The sequence below is a fragment of the Macaca thibetana genome, chromosome 5 (genome assembly GCF_024542745.1).
Source record: "Macaca thibetana thibetana isolate TM-01 chromosome 5, ASM2454274v1, whole genome shotgun sequence".
Taxonomy (NCBI): Eukaryota; Metazoa; Chordata; class Mammalia; order Primates; family Cercopithecidae; genus Macaca; species Macaca thibetana.
The window spans coordinates 20,492,823-20,516,127 of NC_065582.1; the positions used below are offsets into that span (position 1 = coordinate 20,492,823).

The following is a 23,305-nucleotide window of genomic DNA, read 5'->3' on the forward strand; positions in this document are numbered from 1 at the left end:
GACAAATGAAAAGCTTAAACTTAGAAGTATATTTCAGGTATCTGTCTGAAATGTGAAGACTCTGTTCAGGGGTTAAGAGAAATGGGCTCGTAGTGTGGGGCTGCTGCCTAGAATTCAACAGACAGACGGAGAAAAGTCTACTGAATCAGAAAACATAGTAACTTCATTTTCCTCTTTTCTGGTAATGGATGTCTGTGCCTTTTATTTGTTGAGTTTCAGTAAATATTTGCAGACAAAATTGGTACACTAGTTGTTTTTTTTAACAGCCTTTGGGTTGATTTTGAAAATAAGACTAAGTAGGAAAATATAAGTTTCTTGATCATTCTGAAGAAGTTCATGTAAGAAATGATTGTTCTTCAAGTAGGCTTAGTCACTTTTTCTTTCTGATAACGACTTTGCAAGTGCTACGTTGTTACTCCCACTTTAGATACCACTCTGTGGTCCCTTCTTGATACCCAGTCTCACATCTCAATAGCTGTTCATCTCTCTGGTTGTAGGACTGCTAATTCCTGACTACTTTACTGGGTAAAATGTTCTTTGTCTCATTGCTTCATATATTACTTTGAAACTGACTGCCAAATTTTTTATTTTTTTTAAGTATTACAAAATTTGAGGTAATCCACATAACTGAATGGTTTTCTTTCTGTGTTGTGTTGGTAAATGTCACTTAAAACTTTGAAAATTGCTCTTACTTTGAACCTTCTACATGCCTTTGCTTTCATAGCTTTCATAACTGCTAATTTCTTCTTTTCGTATATTTTTTAATTTTAAATAGTCTAGATTGCTTTGACAATGCTAATTAGGATATTAAATTTATGTCATTTGTAGTACAAATGACTCAGAACTAATTTTTGTTACACTCTTTGTTTAGGGAGGACAGCCACTTCTCAATTACATTTAGTACTATGGCTTAACAAGGATTTATATACATGAAACATAAAGACAGTTTTAAAATTACACAGCCTATTTTGAATTACTTCATCTATCAAAACTTTTTGTAGTTATAATTAAGAGAGTATATGAATTTTCTTCTTAATTCTACCACTGACTTAAATTACCAAAAAATCAAGTGCCAAACTGTCAGAGGATATACTTAATTATGTGAGCAGTAATCCAAAAATATGACAAATAATTGAGAATTGGCCCCTCTCTATGTTGTCTAATTAATAATATTTAAAGGTTAATCATTGCTGATAATGAAGCTTTGTTAACATTTTATAGGAATAAAAAATTTACAAGGAACAAAGTAATGAAAAGCAAAAAGTAACAAGGATATCATATTTTTAAAGGTAGATTTAAAAAAATAAAATTGTTGCTTCCTCTGTATCTATCTGCATTTAAAGGACAGTAGTTTAACTGATATCCGGGAAATTTCAGAAGAAATGCAAAAGACCAACAATGCTATTTCAGTAAGTATAATTTTCGACATTTATCAGTCATTTTACTTAATGATATACATATTAAAATATTAAAATATACAATGTTATAACTTTCAGAGTAAGCGAGAAATACTTCGTAGATTAAATGAAAATCTTAAAGCTCAAGAAGATGAAAAAGGAAAGCAGCATCTCTCTGATACTTGTGAGATAAATGTTCTTGAAGATGCCAAAGAGCATGAAAAAGAAAAATCAGTTTCATCTGATCGCAAGAAGTGGGAGGCAGGAGGTCAACTTGTGATTCCTCTGGATGAGTTAACACTAGATACATCCTTCTCTACAACTGAAAGTATGTACAGAAGTATATTAATATCCTATTTAGGTCTAGTAATATATAAACTTATAGACTAACCACTCTGAAAAAAAATGAACACTTAGAAGAACCGAGAGAAGCTGAAAGAATTCTATATATTCTCCTTTTGGGCAAGTAGAAGTGCCTCCCTCTCACAGGGAGATGTGAAGAACAGAGAAAACTTATCAAACTAATCAGCCTTAATGGCAAGGATTTTTATTACAGAAGTGTATAGTGTGAAAGAGGGAACTAATGATACATATTTAAATTGTATTACTTTAACTCTGTATACTATGTTAAATTAATCTGTTACTACAAATAATTCTTGATGAGAACCAGAGTAGTGTCTCAGAAACATCTCTTAGGCATTTAGTGAGAGTATTGAGAAAATCTGACTTAATGATTTATTTATTCAGTGATAATTACTAAGAATCTATATTTTCTTACATTATTCTAGGCATTGGAGATATAGAAACAAAACAGAAACATGCTCTTGTGGAGCTTACATTCTAGAAGGACAAGTCTGACCATCAACAAATCTGATTTTAAGTAATTTTTTTCACAGACTGCTTTTGTAGAATTTTTTTCTTGCACTGGAAAAAAGCCCAAAGACTTGATAGCATTTACTTTGCTTATTTATTCAACAATTCTTTATTGGATACCTACTATATGGAATACACTCTGAAGCAATGGAAATATAATAATGTTTAGAATGTAGTCCCTCCCCTTAAGGAGCTTAAGGTCTAGTGGAAAGGCAGGCAAGTAAAGAGATAATTGTAGTTGATAAATAATATGCTAGGAATAATCATAGACTACTGCAGGAATACGTAAGAGACCATAAATCAGTCTTGGAAGAGCCCCCAAGATCCAATCACCTATCTCCCTCAACACATGATTATAATTCGAGATGAGATTTGGGTGGGGACACTATCTGACTGCTTTTATGATTTGTCTTTATCACTGGTTTTGAGCAATATGATTGTAAAATACCTTGGTATAGTTTTCTTCATGCTTCCGTCCTTGGGATTCATTGAGCTTCTTGTATATTTGGGTTTATGGTTGACACATTTGGAACACTTTCAGCCATCATTTCTTCTAATATTTTTTCCATGCCTCCTCCTTCTGTCCTTTAGGGACTCCAGTTTCACTTTTTGTCTCATACCTCAGTGGTGCTCTTTTCATTTTATTTTTTTAGATTCTTGTTGTGTTTCATTGTGGATAGTTTCTATTACTCTATCTTTAACAGATGATAGTCTTTTTTTCCTGCCATATCCAATCTGCTGTTAATCCTATTCAATGTACTTTTCATCTCAGATATTGTAGTTTTCACCTCCAGAAGTTTAAGGAGTTGTTTTTCTGTCTGCCATGTCTCTGCTTAACTTTTTTGATCATATGGAATACAGTTGTAAAAACTTTATTAATGTCTTTACTTATTCTAACATCTGTGTCACATGTTAGAATTTTATTGGGTCCATTTTATTGATTGCCTTTTCTCCTTGTTACAGGTCATATTCCTCTGTTTCTTTGCATGCTTGGCTATTTTTAATTGGATGTGGGACATTTTGCACTTTACCTTGTTGGGTACTAGGTATTTTTGTATTTTTGTAATTATTCTGGAGATTTATTCTGGAATGCAGTTAAGTTTTAATACTTGGGCTCAGTTTGATTCATTCATGTCTTATTTTTAATATTTGTGAGATGAGATCAGAGCCATGTTTAGTCTAATGCTAATTATCCCCATTTAGGAGATAAGACACTTCTGAGTGCTCTACATAAGGAATGATGAGGTTTTCCAGTTTGGCTGGTAGGAATAGACACTATTTCATGTCTTGTGTTCTCTGTAATCTTTTTGGGTGCTTTTTTTCCTAACTTGGGAAATGAAGGCAGAAATAATGATACTCTTTGAAACCAATGAGAACAAAGACACAATGTATGAGAATCTCTGGGACACGGCTAAAGCAGTGTTTAGAGGGAAATTTATAGTACTAAATGCCCACAGAAGAAAGTGGGAAAGACCTAAAATTGACACACTAACATCACAATTAAAAGAATTAGAGAAGGAAGAGCAAACAAATTCAAAAACTAGCAGAAGACAAGAAATAATTAAGATCAGAGCAGAACTGAAAGAAGATAGAGACTTGAAAAGCCCTTCAAAAAAAAAAATCAACCCAGGAGCTGGTTTTTTGAAAAGATTAACAAAATGGATAGATGGCTAGCCAGACTAATAAAGAAGAAAAGAAGAATCAAATAGACACAATAAAAAATGATAAAGGGGATATCACCACTAATCCCACAGAAATACAGACTACCATCAGAGAATACTATGAACATGCCTATGCAAATAAACTAGTAAATCTAGAAGAAATAGAAATAGTTACATTCCTGGACATATACACCCTTCCATGACTAAACCAGGAAGAAGTCGAATCCCTGAAAATAGACCAATAACAAGTTCTGAAATTCAGGCAGTAATTAATAGCCTACCAACCAAAAAAAACCCAGGACCAGACGGATTCACAGCCGAATACTGCCAGAGGTACAGAGGAGCTGGTACCATTCCTTCTGAAACTATTCCAAACATTAGAAAAAGAGGGACTCCTCCCTAACTCATTTTATAAGGCCAGCATCATCCTGATACCAAAACCATCAATTGGTTTGTCATTGTGTCATGCCATTCAGAGTAAATTGCAGACATTGGTATACCTTGCCCTAAGTATTTCACAGCATATAATTATTTATTAGAATTCAATGTTTGTTTTTTCCTTTATGTTAAATTTACATGCAATGAAATGCACACATTGCAAATGTATATTTGCTGGGTTTTAACAAATGCTGGGAGCTGCAAAATAAGCCATCAAGATATAGAACATTAACATCATCCCAGAAAGTTTGCCCCTGCCTAGTCATTATCTGGTCTTATCCTCCCAGAGGCAACTTTTCCTGAATTTTTTTTCTACCTTAGATTAAATGTTCCTGTTCTAGAATATCATATAAACAGACTCTTAACAGTTTGTATTCTTTTGTGTCTGGCTTCTTTCACTCAAGCATAATGATGTTTTTCCCCTAATATCTCACCTCTGGCTGAAAGCATAATGATTTTTGAGATTCATCTGTGTTGTAATTATTAATAGCCTTTTCCTTTTTAAAAAATCTTTGCTTTATTAAAAGTTTTCTTTGTTTGATATTGATATAGTTACTCCCACTTTGTTTTGCTCAGCGTTAGCCTGGTATATCTTTATCCTTTTTTCCCTCTTAATCTATATGTGTCTTTATATTTAATGTGGGTTTCTTGTGGGCAGCATATTGTTAAATTCATTTTTTAATGCACTCTTATAACCTTAACTGGTATGTTTAGATCATTTACATTTAATGTGATTATTAATGTGATTGGATTTAAATCCAGATGCTCCTCAATTTACAATGGGATTACAGTCTAATACACCCGTTGTAAAGTTGTAAAATCTTAAGTCGAACCATCATAAGTCAGGGACTGCTTGTGTACCATTTTTCTATTTGTTTTTTGTTTGCCTCATCTATGCTTTCTTTCCTTTTTCCTCCTGTTTTGCATTTTTTGGAGTTAGTTATTTTTTATTATTCCATTTACCTCTGTTGTTGAATTATTAGCTATAGCTCATTGTTATTTCAGTGTTTGCTTCAGAGTTTATAGTGTATTATCTTAGCACAGCCTATCTTCAATTGAATTATACTTCATATATGGTATAAGAATATTATAATAATATACAGTTGACCCTTGAATAGTATGGGGGTTAGGCAGTATTGAAACCCCCCTGTAGTCAAAAATCCACGTGTAACTCTTAACTCCCCCAAAATGTAACTAGTAATAGCCTACTGTTGACCAGAAGCCTTATCAATAACATAAAGCCAATTAACACATATTTTACATGTTATATGTATTATATACTATATTCTTATAACAAAGGAAGCAAGAGAAAAGAAAATGTTACTAAAGGAATAAGAACAAGAAAATATATTTACTATTTATTAAGTGGAAATGGATCATCATAAAATCCTTCATCTGCATCATCTTCACATTGAGTAGGCTGAAGAGGAGGAAGTGGGGGGTTGGTCTTGGTGTCTGAGGGGTGGCATAGATGGAAGAAAATTTGTTTATAAGTGAACCCGGCATTTCAAAACTTTGTTCGAGGGTCACCTATACTTACATTTGTTCCCTCCCAACCTTTGGTGCTATTTTTTTAATGCTATAAATCCCATAATACAGCATAGTCATTTATTCTTTAAAATTATTTAAATAATAAGAAAAAACTATTTTGTGTCTACCCATGTCGTTTTCATTTCTTTTGTGTAGAAGGTATCTATTTTGTATCATTTTTCTTCTGCCTAAAGGACTTCCTTTGAGATTTTTTGTAGTACAGTCCTGCTGGTGATTCTTTCAACATTTGTATGTCTGTAAAAGTTTTTATTTTAAAGACATAAAAATGTCTGTAAAAGTTTTTATTTTATTTAGCCTTCCTTTTGCAAAGATATTTTTTCTGAGACACAGAATTCTAAATTGAAATGTTTTTCTTTTGGTGCTTTAATGATGCTGCTCCACTGGCATCTTATGCACATTACTTGTGATGAGAAGTCTTCTGTTACCCTCATTTTTAGTTTTATTCCTCTGTGTCTTTTTTCTCTGACTCCTTCTCAGATTTTCCCCTGTAGACTTGGTTTCAGTGAATTTGATTATAATGTGCCTTAATGTCACTTTCATCATGTTTCTTTTGCTTGGGTTTTGTTGAGCATCTTGGATTTATGAATTTATACTTTTCATCAAACTTGAAAAACTCTTGGCCATTATTTCTTCTATTTTGTTTTTCTGTGTCCAGTGTGAATGGACGAGTTCAATGGACAGGTTCATTTATATGAACTTCATTTGGACAAGTTCAATATGGATCTTATTAATGTTTTCTTTACCTCTATCATGGTCAGTCTTCTCTCTAGCTTGTTGAACATATGGAATACAGTTATAAATGTCATTGTCTACGAGTTACATTATCTCTGTAATTATGGGGTTGGATTGGATTCAGTGATTTTTTTCCTCCTTTTTTTATAGTTAATATTCTGTTTCTGTACATGCTTGATAATTTTTTGGGGGCGGCCAAACGTTGTGAATTTTAATATTTGTGCTATGTATTTTTATATTTCTATAAATATTCTTGACCTTTATTCTTGGACACAATTTAGTTACCTGTGCATAGCTTGGCTCTTTCAAGTCTTGCTTTTAAGCTTTGTTAGCTGGAACAGAGCAGCAATCTATATTATTAGTATTTATTAGTATTACTATGCATTAGCATATGGCTAATCTTTTACCTTTTCTGCATCAACAACCTTTCTGAATAATCTGCCTTGTACCTTGTGAATTATAAATCAATTTTTTTTGGCTTATGGGAATAGGAACTCTTTCTGGCGCTGTGTGAACTCAAAGTATTGTTACCTCTGCTTCTTTTGAGTGGTCTTTTCTCTAAACTTTCTCTAAAATTTCTTTACACATTATGTACTGATATGCTGATCAGTACTCAGGTCTTAGACTCAAAGGGGCTTTTTACAATTTTCCTGAGTTCTCTCTCTGTGAAACTTACTACTCTTCAGTACTCTTATCTTGCAAACACTAGCCACTTTGGCCTCCCTAGACTCCCACTTCCACCTCCTCCTCAGCTCAGAGAGACCATTGACTCCACCTCTGTTTTCGCTGCCTGCGTTGAAGGGGTTAAATTCCAGTGGAGGGGTGGACAGGAGGGTTTCTCTTATGGACATTTAGTTATCCCAGTTTTGTTTGTTAGAACTTTTCCCCCTTTTCAATTGCTTTGGCACATTTGTCAAACATCAGTGATTGTAAGTTATGGGTCTATATCTGAGTTCTCTACTCTATTTTCACCATCCTTTAAGAAATTCCTCTTGGTAATCATTTTGGCTGTACAAAACTAATTATTATCTGCTGATTTGCATGTACTTTCATGGAACTGGTACATTAACTGTATCAAAATGTATTAGGTTACCATTGAATGTCTATATACCTTATGCCTCATAATATATAATATTATATTCTGTATGTTACTACTAGGTACCTATATACTTCATATATTATTACCAAATATTCTAAATACTCGAACTTCAGTATGTAATTTTTATATTTTGCTTTGATACATTTTATTAAAATGGTTTACCCCAAATTATTATTGTCAATAGGGAAGTAGCAGTTATTTGCCTACTTATGATAAATAAAGCAGGACAAATTTTCTTAGAAATACTTTTCTCTATTTTTTAAACCGTATGTGTGTTTGTTTTAAGATTTGTTTTCTTTTTTTTGTTAAATGTATAGAAATGAAATACTGATTTCTGTTTCTTCTATTTTTATATTCCCCCAATTGTTATTCACTTATCTTAGTTTTTTCTATTTTTTCACATAAAGATTTTATAGAAATATAATAAAGGTGGAGCATTCCTAATCCAAAATCTGAAATCCAAAATGCCCCCAAATCTGAAACTTTTGAGTACCAGTGTGACACCCCCACATGTGACCCCATGTGATGTGTCAAAATCAAAGTGCAGGTACACAACACATGGTTTATTTAGCATCCCCAAGGACAAAAAGACCCTCCAGCCATTTAAAAAGGCAATATGATAGAATACCTTCTCATTCCTTCAGATCCCTTTCTGATCCCTCAGCTGCTTCTGATATTTCTTTTTGCCAGTAAAATGAAAGACAGTATAGAGTAACCTTTTAATCAAAATCCAGTTTCATGGGTGGAGACTAAAAGCCTGCTGTTTCTTAACAGCTCACAGGTATTCTGGTGATAATACTGTGCTGCTTAGTTATCTTAAACACAGTTTTTCACCAAAATGTATGTCTCTATTTTTTTAGCTATGAAGTATTTCTGTATGAACAAGTGTAAGAAAATGATTGCTTATTAGCAGCATATAAACTCACAGTCAGGAATGATGGTGATGCCAGGCAACCACAGAGGGCCCACATGGGTGACCAATTCAGTGACACTATTGCTTTCTGATGATTCTGTGTATACAAACTTTGTTTTATTCACAAAATTATTTAAAGTATTATATAAAATTACCTCTAGTCTATGTGTATAAGATGGATGTAAAACATAAATGAGGCCAGGTATGGTGGTTCACACCTATAATCCCAGCACTTAGGGAAGCCAAGGTGGGAGGATCACTTGAGCCCAGGAGTCCAAGACTAGCCTAGGCAACATAGTGAGACTCTATCTCTTAAAAAACAAACAAATGAATTTCATGTTTAGACTTTGGTCCCATCAACAAGATTATGTATATGCACATATTTCAAAGTCTGAAAAAAAATCAGAATTTAAAACACTTCTGGTCCAAAGCATTTCAGGTAAGAGATACTCAGCCTGTATTAATTTATGTTTTTTTTCTATTTTTATATTCCCCAAAACTAGAATTTAATTCATATTCTAAAAGGCAATTATAGATATATTTTTATTGCTAGTTTCATTTGCTTCTGTTCTCGCCATTATTCATCATTCTTTCCCTGAAAGTCTTTGTGATATAACCTTTTTTTCTCATGAACCACTCAATTGGATAAGAGACCCAAAATCTGCCTCACCATGCAGTATTATTATACTGTTACTGAAAATTGTTTCTTTGTATCTTTTTCTTATAGGACATACAGTGGGAGAAGTTATTAAATTAGATCCTAATGGATCTCCAAGAAGAGCCTGGGGGAAAAGTCCGACAGATTCTGTTCTGAAGATACTTGGAGAAGCTGAACTACAACTTCAGACAGAACTATTAGAAAATACAACTATTAGAAGTGGTAAGGAGAAACTAGTAGTTTTTCTACACTAGAAATAATATTATTAAAAATCTAATTATGTGTTTTAAGATGTTTCCATTTTAAGTGAATTATTTTTAATTATCTTTCCATTATAATGATTTTTTAATTAGATTGAGAATGATTGTATTTTCTAGGGGTACTGTCCAAATGGTAGTCTTGAGTTTTGACCTGATAGACCTGGATGGGATCTAAAAGGAAGAGGAAGTGTTTTTGGGTGGAGTTGGAAAAGTCAGAATGATGTTTTACATGAAAACAGATATAGGAGAAATGCATTGAGATTAAGTATATCTGTTTTGATATGGATTCAAAAAGGTATTTCAGTAGGTGTGACAGACATTATTAATTATAGGACTGGGGAAGGAGACTTGTCATGAGGCTGGAGGAAATATTCCTGATCCATCAGTTTTGTGGCCTTTGGTATTACAGCTATGCATCAAGAAGAGTGTCTATGTATGAAACAGGTGTTTTCAGATTAAACAGCTTGTTTAAATGTTGAGGAAGTGGAGTGTACTTTTCCTCTTTTTAGAAGTTGTGTCTAGGCAGGGATGTGTGTTGCACTTTTGTGCCCTCTTTCCTTCTCTGTCTCTCTCACTCTTGTTGTCTGTCTCCCCTTAAAAAGCTTCGAGTGAACCTCAAATCCAGAGCTGTTGGAAAAATAACCTAGGAGATGACACTGTTGATATGTTCAATAATGGAATTAGCCAGATGCTGAGAATTAGCCAGTGAAATGAACCTATACATGTGTTACTGAAGTGGCAAAAGTAGGCTGCTAATAATTCTGTTATTTTCTTTAATATTAAAGGGAGAAAACAATTTGAATTGAGAAATACAGTCATCTGCAAAAAAGGCAAAAAGTGTGTATGTTTGTAATTAATTTGTTCACACTCTCGTATAAGGAAATTGTGCAGTTGTATGCCAAATACTAATTAAAAATACTAGTAACTTACTCTGAGCCTGTTTTCAAAATGTTCCAGGCTTTATTCAAGACAAAAATGCCTTCAGGCTCTAACATTTTTAAAAATAATTATAATAATTTTACCCTGCAGTGCAAAACTCTCTGGAAAAAAATGAGGAAAAAAATTCAGATTTTTTTGTAGTCTAAAAGTTCTATAATATGCTGATGCTCATTAACACTATTACTTTTAAAATATTAGATTCTGATTCCTCTGATGTAAAATTCTGTTGCTTAAATATATGCAATTTGGTATACAGTAATACTTAAACCACATAAAAATTGGGCTTTTATTCTTCATATTCATCATAGTCCATCTGCACAGAATTGGAACAGAGAAATAACTTATTTTATGATTTCTCTTTATTCAATCACCATATTTTGAACACTTCTTAGTTGTGTTCACTATTTTATGTTAGATGGTAAGCTATAAAGGAAAAAAAAGATCATTCTTGCTCTCAGAGGACAGACAAAAATGAAAACAAATAATAACATTGCGTGAAAAGGACAAGAATAAAAAGTACCCACAAAGTTCAGAATTAATGCAGAGATATTTAAGTAATTAACTTTATCTTGTATAGTCAAGAAAGATATCCCAGACTTGTTATCTGCCCTCTTCTTTTTCTCCCAAATACATTTACTGGGAAGAATATGCTCTGTATTGGGATTTTAAGCCAAAGAAGTGACAGTTTTTACCATCATCGAAAGCACATGTGGCAAAATCTGTGTTACAGATGTTATATGTGAAATGCTCTGGGGCCACAGCTGAAGTGGCTTTACTTTATCAGTACTATATGCCTTTATTAATGATAATACATATGGCCCTTTTGGATAAGGGAAAGCCACAAGACAATAAGCGATTTTGGGGCCACAGATGAGGTGGCTTTTCTTTTCAGTACCATACGATTTTATTGATGACAATATATATGGCCCTTTTGGATAAGGGAAAGCCACAGGGAGTAAGTGATTTTTGGGTGTATCAAAGATTTTTTTTTTCAAATAAATCATTAAGTAGATAATGGGGAGAACGAAATTCCAGGCAATATGCTATTCTAGTATATGCAGAGACAAGGGTTTAGCTCGTGTATGTGGGGATAATGTGGTGGAAAGAGAATGGGCTTTGTTTCCAATCCTGGCTTCATTACTTGCTCAGCAACCATGGATAAGTTCCTCTGACTGTGGCATTCATTTCCTCCATGTGTAGAATGGAAACACTACTATCAAGGCTTGTTTTGTGTATTAAATGAGAAACATAAAAGATCCTTGGTGTTCTTTATTTTAGTCTTCCAATTCTTATGTCAGTGTCTCTTTAGTCATTCTGATTGCTTGAAACTCTTTTTGTAATAGATTCCTTAGGAAGAACTTGTGTGAACACTACACTCACAGATTTTCCATTTTCATAATAGTTTGTCTTATGACTGTATTTGTGAGGGTTGATTTGGCCACACATAAAATCCTTGGCTTACTGTTTTTCCTTGACTGTCTTTAATATATAATTTAATTATGTTCTGGCATAAAACATTGCTGCAGAAAGTCTGATGGCAGTTTTATTTTCTTTACCTTATAAGTGATTTGGTCTTTTTGCTTGGACGCTCAAAGTGTATCTTTCTTTTTACTTAAAGTCCAGTCATTTTCTTAAAATATAGTTTGGCATTGAGTTTATTTTTCTAGTACAGTACATAGTGTGTCTTTTTTTTTTTTTTTTTTTAAATAGACCTTTTCTTAGAGGAGTTTTGGATTCATAGTGATATGGTTTGGCTCTTTATCCCCATCCAAATCTCATCTTGTAGCTCCCATGATTCCCATGTGTTGTGAGAGGTACCTGGTGGGAGATGCCTGAATTAGGGGGGCAGGTCTTTCCCATGCTATTCTCATGATAGTGAATGGATCTCAGTGAGATCTGATGGTTTTTTAAAACTGAGAGGTTCTGTGCACAAGCTCTCTCTTTTTTTTTTTTTTGCCTGCCACCATCCATGTAAGATGTGACTTGCTCCTCCTTGCCTTCCACCATGATTGAGAGGCCTCCCTAGCCACGTGGAACTGTGAGTTCAGTTGTACCTCTTTCTTTTATAAATTTCCCAGCCTCAGGCATGTCTTTATCAACAGCATGAAAACGGACTAATACACATAGCAAAATTGAGTGAAAAGTACAGAGAGTTCCTGTATATGCCCTTCCCCCGTACACACACAGCCTCCCCCCCACCATCAATAGCCCACCCTAGAGAGGTACATTTGTTTTAATCAATAGACCAATATTGACACATCATTATCACCAAAGTGTATAGTTTATATTAAAATTTACTCTTGGCCGGGCGCGGTGGCTCAAGCCTGTAATCCCAGCACTTTGGGAGGCTGAGACGGGCGGATCACGAGGTCGGGAGATCGAGACCATCCTGGCTAACATGGTGAAACCCCGTCTCTACTAAAAAATACAAAAAACTAGCCGGGCGAGGTGGCGGGCGCCTGTAGTCCCAGCTACTGGGGAGGCTGAGGCAGGAGAATGGCGTAAACCCGGGAGGCGGAGCTTGCAGTGAGCTGAGATCCGGCCACTGCACTCCAGCCTGGGCGGCAGAGCAAGACTCCGTCTCAAAAAAAAAAAAAAAAAAAAAAAAAAATTTACTCTTGGTGCTTTAATTTTTCTGGGTTTTGACAAATGTATAATGCTATGTAACCACCATTATTACACAATAATTTGCTGCCCCAAGAATCCCCTGTGCTCTGCTTATATATATATATATATAAAATATATATAAAAATTATATATAATATATAATTATATATATATATAATTTTTTTTTTGAGACGTAGTCTCACTCTGTCACCCAGGCTGGAGTGCAGTGGCGTGATCTCTGCTCACTGCAAGCTCCGCCTCCCGGGTTCACACCATTCTCCTGCCTCAGCCTCCCAAGTAACTGGGACTACAGGTGCCCGCCACCATGCCCGGCTAATTTTTTTTTTTTATATTTTTAGTAGAGACGGGGTTTCACCATGTTAGCCAGAATGGTCTCAATCTCCTGACCTCGTGATCCGCCCACCTCAGCCTCCCAAAGTGGTGAGATTACAGGCTTGAGCCACTGCACCTGGCCTCTGCTTATATTATATCTCCCTTTCTTCCAAACCCTGGCAACCACTGATTATTTTACTATCTCCATAGTTTTGTCTTTTCCAGACTGTCATCTAAATGGACTCATACAGTATGTACTCTTTTCAGATTGGATGGTTTCACTTAGTAATGTACACTTAAGGTTCCTCTGTAATCTTTTTGTGTCTCAATAACTCATTACTTTTTAGCGCATAATATTACATTGTATGGATATGCTACAGTTTATTTATTCACTTTCAAGATGTACTGAAAGACATCGTGATTGCTTCCAAGTGATAGCAATTATGAATAAAGATGATATAAACATATATAAGCAGGTTTTTGTGTGGACATAAGTTTTCAGTTCATTTGGGTGAATACAGAGGAATACAGTTGCTGGATTGTCTAGTAAGAGTACATTTAGTTTTGTAAGAAACCACCAGTCTCCTAAAGTATCTGTACCATTTTGCAGTGAATGAATGAGAGTTCCTGTTACTCCACGTCCTCTCCAGCATTTGGTTTTATCAGTGTTTTGGATTTTAGTTATTTTAATTGCTGTGTAGTGGTATCTTGTTGTTGTTATTTGCAATCTCCAAATGACGTATGATGTTGAACCTCTTTTCATATGCTTCCTACTATATACTGCTTTGCCACCTGTATACCTTAGTGAGATGCCTGTTGAGATCTTTCACCCATTCTTAAATTGGGTACTTTATTTTCTTATTGTTGAGTTTAAGAATTCTTTGTATATTTTGGTTAATGGTCCTTTATCAAATATGTCTTTTGCAAATATGGATTGAGTATCTCTTCTCTGAAATGCTTGGGATCAGAACTGTTTTGGATTGGGTTTTTATCAGATTTTGGACTATTTGCATTATAGCAGTTGAGTATCTCTAATCCAAAAATCCAAAATCTGAAATGCTCCAATGAACATTCCTTTGGGCATCATAACAATGTTCCAAAGGTTCATATTTTGGAGCATTTTGGATTAGAGATAGTCAGCCTATATTTTTCTCCTAGTCTGTGGCTTGTCTTCATGTTCTCTTGACATTGTCTTTTTTTTTTTTTTTTTTTTTTTTTTTTTAGTTGGGGTCTCACTCTGTTGCCCAGGCTGGAGTGCAGTGTTGCAACATGGCTCACTGCAGCCTCAACCTCCCTGGGCCCAGGTGATCCTTCCACCTTAACCTCCTGAATAGCTAGGACTACAGGTATGCACCACCATGCCTGGCTAATTTTTGTATTTTTAGTAGTGACAGGGCTTGCCCATGTGATCCTCCCACCTCAAACCCCCAAGTATCTAGGACCACCAGTGTGCATCCTTTTTTTCCATTGTGCCTGGCTAATTTTTGTGTTTTTTGTAGAGATGGGGTTTCGCCATGTTGCCTAGGCTGGTCTCAAACTTCTGAGGTCAAGTGAACCGTCCACTTCGGCCTCCCAACGTGCTGGGATTACTGGTGTGAGCCACTGCAACCGGCCTAGTTTTGCATTTTACATTTAGTTGTGTGATTTATTTTGGAGTAAATATTTTTGAAGAGTTATAAGGTCTGTGTCTAGATACATTTTTTTCATAAGTAGATGTACAGCGTTTTTTTTAGCACCACTTATTGTAAAAACTATTCCTTCTTCGATGAATTATCTTTGCTCCTTTGCCAAAGATCAGTTGACTATATTTGTACAGGGCCATTTCTGAACTATCTATTCCGTTCAACTTTTTTTCTGTTCTTTTGCCAGTGCCCCAATATCCTGATTACTGTAGCTTTATGGTGTTTCTTGAAGCCACATAGTGTCAGTCCCCCAACTTTGTTCTCCTTCAATTATTTATTGGCTATTCTGGGTCTTTTGGATATCTATATAAACTTTAGAGTTATTATGTTTGTATCCACAAAAGAGCTTGCTGGGTTGGCTGGGATTATATTAAATCCAAAGATCAAGTTGGAAAAAAACTGACATCTTAATGATATTGAAGCTTCCTGTCCACAAGTTTGAAATATCTCTATTGTTCTTTAATTTTTTCATCAGTTTTGTAAGTCCTCATCATAGTGTATCTTTTTAATATGTAGCTTCCAGTCTTTTTTTTCCTTTCTGGGTTTTAGGAGTCTTTTTTTATCCTCTCAATTTTAGGAAAGTACTCTTGAATTATTGCCTGCATTCTTCCCTCCCCTCCCCTCCCTCTCCCCTCCCTCTCCCCTCCGTCTCCCCTCCCCTCCCTCTCCCTCTCCCCTCCCCTCCCTCCCTCCCCTCCCTTCCCTCTCCCCTCCTCCCCCTCCTCTCCCCTTCCTCTTCCCTCCTCTCCCCTCCCTCTTCCCTCCTCTCCCCTCCTCTCCCCTCCGTCTCCCCTCCCTCTCCCCTCCTTCTCCCCTCCTTCTCCCCTCCTTCTCCCCTCCCCCATTCTTTCTCTCCTTCCTTCTTTCCTTCCTTCCTTCCTTCTCTCTCCCCCTGCCCCGCCCTTTTTCTCTTTCTCCTTTTCTCCCTTTCTCCCTGTCTTTCTTTTTTCTAACAGCAATGGAGGCTTGCTATGTTTCCCAGGCTGGTCTTGAACTCATGGCCTCAAGTGATCCTCCTGCCTCAGCCTCCGAACTGCTGGGATTATAGGCATGTGCCACCAATACCCGGCGTCCAGTATTCTGTTCTTTTTCTTCAGTCTTTGGGAATTTCCACATTGTATATTTTGGGTCTTCTTTGCCTTTCCTCTCTGTCAATTCCTCCTTTTTCTTAATGTTTTATTATTAACTATTGTGGGTACATAGTAGGTGTATATATTTATTGCGTACATGCACAGTAATCACATTAGGGTAAATGGGGCACCTAAAGCATTTATCCTTTCTTTGTATTGCAAACAGTCCAGTTCTATTATTTTAGTTATTTTTAAATGCACAATATGTTATTCTTGACTTAACTCTAGTCACCTAGTTGTGCTATCAAATACTGGATCATATACATTCTGTCTAACTGTATTTTTGTACTCATTAACCATCCCCCACCACCCACCATCACCACCCTTCCCAGCCTCTAGTAACTACCGTTCTGCTCTCTTTTATCACCATGAGTTCAGTTTTTTTGATTGTTAACTCCCACAAATAAGTGAGAACATGTGAGATTTGTCTTTCTGTGCCTGGCTTATATCACTTAATATAATGACCTCCAGTTCCATACATGAAACTGACAGGATCTCATTCTTTTTTTGTGGCTGAATAGTACTCCATTGTGTATATATCCCACATTTTCTTTATCCACTCAACTGTTGATGGACATTTAGGTTGCTTCTAAATCTTGGCTGTTGTGAATAGTGCTGCAGTAGACATGGGACTACAGATATCTGTTTGATACACTGATTTCCTTTCTTTTGGGCATATACCCAGCAGTGGGATTGCTGGATCACATGGTAGCTATATTTTTAGTTTCTGGAGGAACCTCCAAACGGTTGTATGTGTCTAGAAATTTATCTGTTTCTTCTAAGTTTTCCAGTCTATTGAAATACAGCTGCTCTTGGTAGCTTCTAAAGATCTTTTTAATTTCTGTAGTATCAGTTGTATTATAATTCCCTCTTTTTCATCTCTGATTTTGTTTGCTTGGGTCTTCTCTCTTTTTCTTAGTCTGGATAAAGGTTTGTTGATTTCATTCATCTTTTCAAAAAGCCATCTTTTGATTTCATTGATCTTTTGTATTCTTTGTTTCTATTTTATTTATTTCTGCACTCATCTTTATTACTTATTTTCTTCTACTACTTTTGGGCTTACTTTGCTCTTGCTTGTATAGTTCTTTAAGATGCATTATTAGATTGTTTACTTGAAGTTTTTCCTCTTTTTTGATGTAACGACCAATAAACTTCCATCTTAGTACTGCTTTTGCTATATCCCAGAGGTATTGGTATATTGTGTTTCCATTATCATTTGTTTCAAAATTTTTTCAATTTCTTTCTTAATTTCTTCATTGACCCACTGTTTATTTAGAAGCATGTTGTTTAATTTCCATCTGTTTGTATAGTTTCCAAAAATTCCTCTTGTTATTGATGTCTAGTTTTATTCCATTGTGGTCAGAGAAGAAACTTGGTATAATTTCCGGTTTTTTGAATGTTTTAAAACTGGTTTTGTGACGTAATGTGTGTTCTATCCTTGAGAATGATTCATGTACTGAGGAGAAGAAGCCGTATTCTGCAACTGTTGGATGAAATGTTCTGTAGATGTCGATTAGGTCCATTTGGTCTACAATACAGATGAAGTCTGATGTTTCTTTTCTTTTTTTTATTTTTCTTTTGCTGCTCCTTGCAGAGCTGTGATGACCCCTAGGCAGTGCTTCTAGAGTCAGCTAAGTTTGATGTTTCTATGTCGATTTTCTGTCTGGATGATCTGTTCAATGCTGAGAGTATAGTGTTAAAGTCTCCAGGTATTATTATATTGGGGGCTATCTCTCACTTTGGCTCTAATAATATTTCCTGTACATATATGGGTACTCCAGTATTGGATGCATATATATTTATAACTGTTATATCCTCTTGCTGAATTGATCTCTTGACCTTATTTGTATCTTTTTATAGTTCTTGTCTCATGTAAGCATAGCTACTTCTGCTCTTTTTTGGTTTCTGTTGGCATAGAATATCTTTATTCATCTGTTTATTTTTGGCCTTTGTGTGTCTCTATAGGTGAAGTCTGTTTCTTGAAGGCAACTGTTCATTGAGTCTTCTTTTTTTTTTTTTTTTTTTTTTTTTTTTTTGATTATACTTTAAGTTCTAGGGTACATGTGCACAACGTGCAGGTTTGATATATAGGTATACATGTGCCATGTTGGTTTGCTGCACCCATCAACTCATCATTTACATTAGGTATTTCTTGTAATGCTATCCCTCCTCCAGACCCCAAGCCCCTGACATGCCCTAGTGTGTGATGTTCCCTGCCCTGTGTCAAAGTGATCTCATTGTTCAATTCCCACCTATGAGTGAGAACATACAGTGTTTGGTTTTCTGTCCTTGTGATAGCTTGCTGAGAATGGTGGTTTCCAGCTTCATCCATGTCCCTGCAAAGGATATGAACTCATCCTTTTTTATGGCTGCATAGTATTCCATGGTGTATATGTGCCACATTTTCTTAATCCAGTCTATCATTGATGGCATTTGGGTTGGTTCCAAGTCTTTGCCATTGTGAATAGTGCTGCAATAAACATACATGTGCATGTGTCTTTAAGGTAGCATGATTTATAATCCTTTGGGTATATGCAGTAATGGGATTGCTGGGTCAAATGATAATTCTAGTTCTAGATCCTTGAGGAATCACCACACTGTCCTCCACAATGGTTGAACCAATTTACACTTCTACCAACAGTGTAAAAGTGTTCCTATTTCTCCACATCCTCTCCAGCACCTGTTGTTTCCTGACTTTTTAATGATCGCCATTCTAACTGGCGTGAGATGATATCTCATTGTAGTTTTGATTTGCATTTCCCTAATGACCAGTGATGATGAGCATTTTTTCATGTTTGTTGGCCGCATAAATGTCTTCTTTTGAGAAGTGTCTGTTCATATCCTTTGCCCACCTTTTAATGGAATTGTTTTTTTCTTGTAAATTTGTTTAAGTTTTTTATAGATTCTGAATATTAGCCCTTTGTCAGATGGTAGATTGCAAAACTTTTCTCCCATTCTGCAGGTTAACTGTTCACTCTGATGACAGTTTCTTTTGCTGTGCAGAAGCTCTTTAGTTTCATTAGATCCCATTTGTCTATTTTCCTTTTGTTGCCATTGCTTTTGCTGTTTTAGTCATGAAGTCCTTGCCCATGCCTATGGCCTAAATGGTATTGCCTAGATTTTCTTCTAAGGTTTCTATGGTTTTAGGTCTAACATTTAAGTCTAATCCATCTTGAATTAATTTTTGTATAAGGTATAAGGCAGGGATCCAGTTTTAGCTTTCTACATATGGCTAGCCAGTTTTCCCAGCACCATTTATTAAATAGGGAATCCTTTCCCCATTTCTTGTTTTTGTCAGGTTTGTCAAAGATCAGATGGTTGTAGATTTGTGGCGTTATTTCTGAGGCCTCTGTTCTGTTCCATTGGTCTATATCTCTGTTTTGGTACCAGTATCATGCTGTTTCGGTTACTGTAGCCTTGTAGTGCCGAGACCAGCTCGGTCGGGGAGACCCTAACCCAGCAGTGCTAGAGGAATTAAAGACACACACACAGAAATATAGAGGTGTGAAGTGGGAAATCAGGGGTCTCACAGCCTTCAGAGTTGAAAGCCCCAAACAGAGATTTACCCACGTATTTATTAACAGCAAACCAGTCATTAGCATTGTTTCTATAGATATTAAATTAACCAAAAGTATCCTTTATGAGAAAGGAAGGTATGGGCTGAATTAAGGAAATAGGTGGGGCTAGTTAACTGCAGCAGGAACATGTCCTTAAGGCACAGATCACTCATGCTATTGTTTGTGGCTTAAGAATGCCTTTAAGCGGTTTTCCGCCCTGGGTGGGCCAGGTGTTCCTTGCTCTCGTTCAGGTAAACCCACAGCCTTCCAGCGTGTGTGTTATGGCCATTATGAACATGTCACAGTGCTGCAGAGATTTTGTTTATGGCCAGTTTTGGGGCCAGTTTATGGCCAGATTTTGGGGGGCTTGTTCCCAACCTTGTAGTATAGTTTGAAGTCAGGTAGCGTGATGCCTCCAGCTTTTGTTCTTTTGGCTTAGGATTGTCTTGGCAATGCAGGCTCTTTTTTGGTTCCATATGAACTTTAAAGTAGTTTTTTCCAATTCTGTGAAGACAGTCATTGAATCTATTAATTACTTTGGGCAGCATGTCCATTTTCACGATATTGATTCTTCCCATCCATGAGCATGGAATATTCTTCCATTTATTTGTGTCCTCTTTTATTTCATTGAGCAGTGGTTTGTAGTTCTCCTTGACGAGGTCCTTCACATCCCTTGTAAGCTGGATTCCTAGGTACTCTTTTGCAGCAATTGTGAATGGGAGTTCATTCATGGTTTGGCTCTCTGTATGTCTATTAATGGTGTATAGGAATGCTTGTGGTTTTTGCGCATGGATTTTGTATCCTGAGACTTTGCTGAAGTTGCTTATCAGCTTAAGGAGATTTTGGGCCGAGACGATGGGGTTTTCTATATATACAATCATGTCATCTGCAAACAGGGACAATTTGACTTCCTCATTTCCTAATTGAATACTCTTTATTTCTTTCTCTTGCCTGATTGCCCTGGCCAGAACTTCCAACACTATGTTAAATAGGAGTGGTGAGAGAGGGCATCCTTGTCTTGTGCAGGTTTTCAAAGGGAATGCTTCCAGTTTTTGCCCATTCAGTATGATACTGGCTGTGGGTTTGTCATAAATAGCTCTTATTATTTTGAGATATGTTCCATCAATACCTAGTTTATTGAGAGTTTTTAGCATGAAGGGCTGTTGCATTTTGTCGAAGGCCTTTTCTGCATCTATTGAGATAATTATGTGGCTTTTGTCGTTGGTTCTGTTTATGTGATGGCTTACGTTTATTGATTTATGTGTGTTGAACCAGCCTTGCCTCCCAGGGATGAAGCCCACTTGATCATGGTGGATAAGCTTTTGGATGTGCTGCTGGATTTGGTTTGCCAGTATTTTATTGAGGATTTTTGCATCGATGTTCATCAGGGATATTGGTCTAAAATTATCTGGTTGTGTCTCTGCCAGGCTTTGGTATCAGGACGATGTTGGCCTCATAAAATGAGTTAGGGAGGATTCCCTCTTTTTCTATTGAGTGGAATAGTTTCAGAAGAATCTTTGTACCTCTGGTAGAATTCGGCTGTGAATCCATCTGGCCCTGGACTTTTTTTGGTTGGTAGGCTATTAACTATTGCCTCAATTTCAGAGCCTTTTATTGGTCTATTCAGAGATTCAACTTCTTCCTGGTTTAGTCTTGGGAGAGTATAGTGTTAAAGTCTCCAGGTAGTAATAATGTAAGTATGTGTCCAGGAATTTATCCATTTCTTCTGTATTTTCTAGTTTGTTTGCGTAGAGGTGTTTATAGTATTCTTTGATGGTAGTTTGTATTTCTGTGGGGTCGGTGGTGATATCCCCTTTATCATTTTTTTGTTGCATCTATTTGATTCTTCTCTCTTTTCTTCTTTATTAGTCTTGCTAGTAGTCTATCAATTTTGTTGATCTTTTTAAAAAACAGCTCCTGGATTCAGTAATTTTTTTTTAGGGTTTTTGTGTCTATCTCCTTCAGTTCTGCTCTGATCTTAGTTATTTCTTGCCTTCTGCTAGCTTTTGAATTTGTTTGCTCTCGGTTCTGTAGTTCTTTTAATTGTGATGTTAGGGTGTCGATGTTAGATCTTTCCTGCTTTCTCTTGTGTGCATTGAGTGCTATAAATTTCCCTTCTACACATTGCTTTAAATGTGTCCCAGGGATTCTGGTATGTTGTGTCTTTGTTCTCATTGGTTTCAAAGAACATCTTTATTTCTGCCTTCATTTCGTTATTTACCCAGTAGTCATTCAGGAGCAAGTTGTTCAGTTTCCATGTAGTTGTGCAGCTTTGAGTGAGTTTCTTAATCCTGCGTTCTAATTTGATTGCACTGTGGTCTGAGAGAGAGTTTATTGTGATTTCTGTTCTTTTACATTTGCTGTGGAGTGCTTTACTTCCAATTATGTGGTCAATTTTAGAATAATGGCCATGTGGTCCTGAGAAGAATGTATATTCTGTTGATTTGGGGTGGAGAGTTCTGAAGTCATCTGTTAGGTCTGCTTGCTGCAGAGCTGAGTTCACATCCTGGATATCCTTGTTAACCTTCTGTCTTATTGATCTGTCTAATATTGACAGTTGGGTGTTAAAGTCTCCCATTATTATTGTTTGGGAGTCTGAGTCTCTAAGGACTTGCTTTAAGAATCTGGGTGCTCCTGTATTGGATGCATATATATTTAGGATAGTTGGCTCTTCTTGTTGCATTGATCCCTTTACCATTATGTAATGAATGGCCTTCGTTGTCTCTTTTGATTTTTGTTGGTTTAAAGTCTATTTTTTCAGAGACTAGGATTGCAACCCCTGCTTTTTTGTTTTGTTTTGTTTTGTTTTTGTTTTTGTTTTTGTTTTGCTTTCCATTTGCTTCATAGATCTTCCTCCATCCCTTTATTTTGAGCCTATGTGTGTCTGTACATGAGATGGGTCTCCCAAATACTGCACACTGATGGGTCTTGACTCTTTATCCAATTTGCCAGTCTGTGTCTTTTAATTGGGGCATTTAGCCCATTTATATTTAAGGTTAATATTGTTATGTGTGAATTTGATCCTATCATTATGATATTTGCTGTTTATTTTGCCCATTAATTGATGCAGTTTCTTCATAGCATCAATGGTCTTTACAATTTGGCCTGTTTTTGCAGTGGCTGGTACCAGTTATTCCTTTCCATGTTTAGTGCTTCCTTCAGGAACTCTTGTAATCCTTCAGCATTTTCTCACCTGTAAAGGATTTTATTTCTTCTTCACTCATGAAACTTAATTTGGCTGGATATGAAATTCTGGGTTGAAAATTATTTTCTTTAAGAATGTTGAATATTGGCCCCCCACTCTCTTCTGGCATGTAGGGTTTCTGCCGAGAGATCCACTGTTAGTCTGATGGGCTTCCCTTTGTGGGTAACCCGACCTTTCTCTCTGGCTGCCCTTAACATTTTTTCCTTCATTTCAACTTTGGTGAATCTGACAATTATGTGTCTTGGGGTTGCTCTTCTAGAGGAGTATCTT

The 23,305-nt window shown here is 36.1% G+C and overlaps 1 protein-coding gene across 9 annotated transcripts in view; it reads left to right on the plus strand.

Moving 5' to 3' along the window:
• The window catches only part of NEK1 (NIMA related kinase 1), a 221,442-nt gene that overhangs the window by 119,425 nt on the left and 78,712 nt on the right, over nucleotides 1-23,305 (plus strand). For all 9 annotated transcript variants that reach the window (XM_050791717.1, XM_050791721.1, XM_050791723.1 and 6 more), the window contains 3 exons: nucleotides 1,344-1,409; nucleotides 1,497-1,725; nucleotides 9,392-9,544. In XM_050791717.1, the coding sequence (XP_050647674.1) occupies nucleotides 1,344-1,409; nucleotides 1,497-1,725; nucleotides 9,392-9,544 (448 nt within the window). The remainder of the gene's footprint in view (nucleotides 1-1,343; nucleotides 1,410-1,496; nucleotides 1,726-9,391; nucleotides 9,545-23,305) is intronic.